General features: G+C 42.1%; 1 protein-coding gene across 2 annotated transcripts in view; it reads left to right on the forward strand.

Moving 5' to 3' along the window:
• Positions 1-5,312, forward strand: part of samd1a (sterile alpha motif domain containing 1a) — a 12,393-nt gene extending 7,081 nt beyond the window's left edge. The window contains exons 3-7 of one of the 2 annotated variants that reach the window (XM_058378408.1): positions 1-98; positions 995-1,031; positions 1,125-1,206; positions 2,448-2,562; positions 4,069-5,312. The exon at positions 1-98 is cut by the window's left edge and continues 48 nt beyond it. In XM_058378408.1, the coding sequence (XP_058234391.1) occupies positions 1-98; positions 995-1,031; positions 1,125-1,206; positions 2,448-2,562; positions 4,069-4,221 (485 nt within the window). In that variant the 3' untranslated portion in view covers positions 4,222-5,312. Of the gene's footprint in view, positions 99-991; positions 1,032-1,124; positions 1,207-2,447; positions 2,563-4,068 lie in introns of both variants that reach the window. The other variant, XM_058378407.1, reaches the window with a different exon arrangement.
• The last annotated feature ends 438 nt before the right edge of the window (positions 5,313-5,750 follow it).

Raw genomic sequence — 5,750 nt, forward strand, 5'->3', positions numbered from 1 at the left:
CGGCCCAGCGTAGCGCTCTGACGCGGGAGGAGGAACCGAGGGCGGGCGAGAACGCGCTCACTCCTGATCAGCTGCTGTCGAACTGCACGGCCTCGTTGGTGAGCATGCGCTTCCTGCAGGACGTCAATAACCACCGAGGCAGATGTTTACATCTGTACTGAAATCTCACGACTGAAGTAGAGCTGAATATCAGTAATGCTTTAACGCTGGGTTCAGGTGCAACTGAAATAAATATAAATCCTTCAACTAATCCAAGCACCTGGACGTCTCTCCGGTCAGCGCCGGCTGATGTGATAGATGTTGTGCTCGTTTAAGGCACATTACACTTTACTGGGGTCATGAGTGAGCGATACGACGGAATTATATCACAGTCAACAGATTTACAGATATTTCTGTCTGTAAATGTAATAATAAGGTTTTAAAACAAAAACCATCAGTGTTACGTTAAAAAAAACAGTTAGAAATAATAATACATTTATTTTCAATAAACAGAATAATAATCGTTTATTTTAGTTTTTAGTCTTTAAAATTATTTATTAATACAGATTAATTTAATAAATTCATGAATTTATTTATAATAATAATAATAATAAAATATTTCATTTTCAGTGATTCTCTTTGATTCAAATATATTTAAAATAAAATAAAAATAAATATATAATATAGAATAAAATATAAATATAAAATAAATATCTATATAAAAAAATATATATATATATATAAACCTGAAATGTAGTAACAATAACAACTTCTTTATTTATTATATATTTTTTAAAATGTACAGATTTGTACAACTTTTTTTTACTATCGGTTGTTTTAATTTTTTCTTTTAATATTTAAAAATGAAATATAAAAACATATCATATCATATATCATAAGGTTAAAAAATATGTCATGATTTTTATTATGTATAACAATATGTCCTTTATTTATTTATTTATTTATTTATTTATTTAGTATTTTAAAAAATGTGTGTGTTTGTGCTGGACAGCAGCAGGACGAGGCAGTGGGATCAGACCACCTGGAGGAGGGTGAGTGTCTGATTATCTTCACACACACACACTGCACTATAAACACCAGTTTCTCCATGTGACCTCACGTCCTGTGTGTGTGTTTTCTCTCAGGTAAGAAGTGTAATAGCGTGGATGACATCCCTCTCACGCAAGGAACAGAAACGGCCAAGAACGGAGGGATGAAGAGAGGAGGGTAAGCATCAAGCCCCGGGGAAACTCAGCTAATCCTGAGCTTTAGAAACCTGGAGGATGATACACATAGTGATTACTGATGTGTTTAGCTTCTTTAATAACAGAAAAAAGTCCAGGGGGCAGAGCCAGATGTGATCAGGCTCCTCCCATGGAACCCCTGATGGAGACACGTCACTCTGGGTGTATAAATATAGCAGTAGAGAATTGTGATTTTTCATTTCATCATCATTTTCAGCTTTTGTAAAATGCAGGGATTTTGCGATCACAGAATTAAGATAACTCTGCGGACTTATACCTTGCCGCTGCCCCCAGGAAGGAGGAGCAAGATTATACCTGAGTCTTCCCCTCAAAAGAAGGAGCTAGATTACCCATGACTCTGCTTCCAGGAAGAGGGGTTAGATTATACCTCACTCTGTCCCCAGAAGGAGGAGCTAGATTATACCTGACTCCGCCCCAAAAGGAGTAGCTAGATTACACATGACTCCGCCTCCAGGAAAGAGAGACCTCGATTATACTTGATTTCATCCCCCAAAAGGAGGAGCTAGATTATATCTGACTCCACCCCCCTGAAGGAGGAACTAGATTATACCTGATTCTACCCCCCAGAAGGAAGAGCTAGATTATACCTGATTCTACCCCCCAGAAAGGAAGAGCTAGATTATACCTGATTCTACCCCCCAGAAGGAGGAGCTAGATTATACCTGATTCTACCCCCCAGAAGGAGGAGCTAGATTATACCTGATTCTACCCCCCAGAAAGGAAGAGCTAGATTATACCTGATTCTACCCCCCAGAAGGAGGAGCTAGATTATACCTGATTCTACCCCCCAGAAGGAGGAGCTAGATTATACCTGATTCTACCCCCCAGAAGGAAGAGCTAGATTATACCTGATTCTACCCCCCAGAAGGAGGAGCTAGATTATACCTGATTCTACCCCCCAGAAGGAGGAGCTAGATTATACCTGATTCTATCCCCCAGAAGGAGGAGCTAGATTATACCTGATTCTACCCCCCAGAAGGAGGAGCTAGATTATACCTGATTCTATCCCCCAGAAGGAGGAGCTAGATTATACCTGATTCTACCCCCCAGAAGGAGGAGCTAGATTATACCTGATTCTACCCCCCAGAAGGAGGAGCTAGATTATACCTGTCTCCGCCCCCATGGATTTGAATATGCCAATGTTGAATATGCCATACAATTTCAGTGTGAGGTTTGAAGCTAAGTGTGTGTGTGTGTGTACAGGTTGTTTAAAGCGGACGACGTGGCGCAGGACCTCTTGCAGTGGAGCGTGGCGGACGTGGTCAGCTACTTCACCTCTGTGGGCTTTCCTGAGCAGGCCATGGCTTTCAGAATGCAGGTCAGTCTAACATCTGTACAGAATGAAACATCTGGCAAGTGTGAGGTTATTGAGAAAATAATATTTTCCTGCATCACAACACCAACACCAGTGTTTAATTCCTCTTTAAACACAGCAGTTAGGCTTCATACGGCATGTTTTCACGTTATAGCAGCTGTAAACAGTCCTTCCCTCATCAGCCTCTCTCTGTGTTTTTCCATCCGATCGGGACTAAAGTAATGGCCCCCTCTAAAAGGTGGAAGCGTTAGTGTGTGTCTGGTGTCTCTGATGCTCTGCCATGGCCGAGCTGCATTATTGGAAGATTTCCTCATGCTTCCTCGCTCTCACCAGTTCGTCGTTTTCAGCTTTTGTAAACGCAGGGATTTCGCGATCGCAGAAATGAACCAAAAAATTAAGCTAACTCCATGATGTCAGGAAGATCTTGAGGTTTATTTTTTCCCGAAATGATGCAGATTTTCCACAGATTTGTGCCGTGATGTGTCGTGTGACATCATCGCGTGTTCAGCCAAAACCCTTTAACGTTCACGTGTGTGGATCATGAATACCACTCTCAGAGAAAGCCATAAGTGTGTGTCTTCACTGCTAGGAGTTTAAAAGTAGAATCCTGTGCTTCACTAGTTCAAGTAGTTCTCCACAAAAAAATTGTAAAACTCTGCAAGTTGCATCGCTTATTGGCTTCAATGATCACCGAAATCCTTTTGTTTGAGCTTTGCCTATTATATAGTTTTGTGGGCGTGGCTTAATGTAAACACTTGGTATTCTTACATCTGTTTGGAGAGAGTAAGAGGAAAATCAGTGTGTAACTGAAACATCTGTAAATCGTGCAGGGATTTTTTTTGCTGTATTATATTTTATTGGTTCTATTATAACAGCAAAAAAAAAGAACAACATGAAAAACACAAAATAAGTAGAAACAAAGAGGAGGCCAGGAGAGATAAATGACATTAAATGCCTGAATAAAGTACAGAAGAGAAGGACAGATCACAAACAGGGGGGTAGAAATCAGCACAGAAATCCAAAATCTTGAATCATATAAAAGATGGAGGAAGGGACCACAGACTTTGGAAGTTTTTTTTTAGGGACTTGCTTCATTTTTGCTTCATTAAAGTCCTACCGTTAGGAAAACATGGGGGAATTTTTTCAGTAGATTTCCACTCCACCACCATGTCCAGCAAATAATAAGGCAAAGATGAAACTATCAGAGCAGCCAAAGACGGCCAATTCCACTCCGGGCAGGAAAACCTGGTCATATGCTGCAGAATACCAAGAAAATATTTCGGGCGAAACCAAAAAGAATGAGAGAAAGTTCTCTCTGCACCCTGACATCGATCACAAATTGGAGACACCGCTGAATAAATCCTGTGAACTTAATGTAGCAAGGATTTTAAAACGTTATTAGTATAATTTCTGAATTGATGATTAATTAGAGCTGTTGTTTTCTAGCACATATTGACTGACTGATATTCGTTAAAATCTGTTACGATCTTTTCCTCGAATCTTCCGCAGGAAATCGACGGGAAGTCTCTTCTCTTGATGCAGCGCAGTGACGTACTGACAGGCCTGTCCATCAGACTCGGCCCCGCCCTCAAGATATACGAGCATCACGTCAAGGTGCTGCAGAGGAGCCACTTCCAGGAGCACAGCGGCGTTTTTTCTTAACCTCGCGCCGCCTCAGAGACTGACGCTAACCGCGGAGCCGCCCCGGAGCGACGGGAAGAGAAAGGACTCGATACGCTCAGCGTTTCCTCCGAACCCAGTTCCTCTCCTCTCCTCCTCTCGTCCTGTTTCAGCTCGCAGGATTAACGAACACCACTGACTTGAGGGTCACCCCGGGAATCCCCCCTTCAATTCTGTTCCCGAGCGGGGGAGGGGCGGGCCAGCGTTTCGTTCATCAGTATTGTTTTTGTTTTTTTCTTATGATTTACACTATGATCTCAGTAATATATTTTCCGTTTGCGATATTATATTGACGTTTCCTCATTAATTTTAATATGTAAAGCAGCACAGATATAGAAATGATGTTGGATATGTATAGTTAGGAAATAAATTCCAATTTCAGAAATCTTCCTGTGCAGTGGATTACATCCTGACATGTTATAACACCAGAGTGATTTAATTCAAGAACTGTTTATAGTTATATAGAACACTGGAATATACACTATATTGCCAAAAGTATTGGGACACCGCTCCAAATCATTGAATTCAGGGGTTGGACTCCGCCCCTTAGTTCCAGTGAAAGGAACTCTTAATGCTTCAGCTTCATACCAAGACATTTTGGACAATTTCATACTCTTTGTGGGAACAAAGGTTTTGGTTCTGGTGTGGGAATACCTGTGACCAAAGCAAGGTCCATAAAGACATGGATGAGTGAGTTTGGTGTGGAGGAACTTGACTGTCCTGCACAGAGTCCTGACCTCAACCCCATAGAACACCTTTGGGATGAATTGGAGGGGAGACTGTGAGCCAGACCTTCTTGTCCAACATCAGTGCCTGACCTCACAAATGGCCGCGCTTCTAGAGGAATGATCAAAAATTCCCATAAACACACTCCTAAACCTTGTGGAAATCCTTCCCAGGACAGTTGAAGCTGTTAAAGGGGCGGGGTCAACTCCATATTACATTCATGTGCATGTAAAGACAGACGTTCCAAAACTTTTGGCCTGACTCACAGTCTCCGCTCTAATTCATCCCAGAGGTGTTCTTTCGGGTTGAGGTCAGGACTCTGTGCAGGCCAGTCAAGTTCCTCACTTTTGTTCTGCACATACACTATATTGCCAAAAGTATTCGCTCACCTGCCTTGACTCGCATATGAACTTCAATTGACATCCCATTCCTAATCCATAGGGTTCAATATGACGTCGGTCCACCCTTTGCAGCTATAACAGCTTCAATTCTTCTGGGAAGGCTGTCCACAAGGTTTAGGAGTGTGTTTATGGGAATTTTTGACCATTCTTCCAGAAGCGCATTTGTGAGGTCACACACTGATGTTGGACGAGAAGGTCTGGCTCTCAGTCTCCGCTCTAATTCATCCCAAAGGTGTTCTATCGGGTTGAGGTCAGGACTCTGTGCAGGCCAGTCAAGTTCCTCCACACCAGACTCTGTCATCCATGTCTTTATGGACCTTGCTTTGGTCACTGGTGCACAGTCATGTTGGAAGAGGAAGGGGCCAGCTCCAAACTGTTCCCACA

This window comes from Hemibagrus wyckioides, linkage group LG24, assembly GCF_019097595.1.
Source record: "Hemibagrus wyckioides isolate EC202008001 linkage group LG24, SWU_Hwy_1.0, whole genome shotgun sequence".
NCBI lineage: Eukaryota > Metazoa > Chordata > Actinopteri > Siluriformes > Bagridae > Hemibagrus > Hemibagrus wyckioides.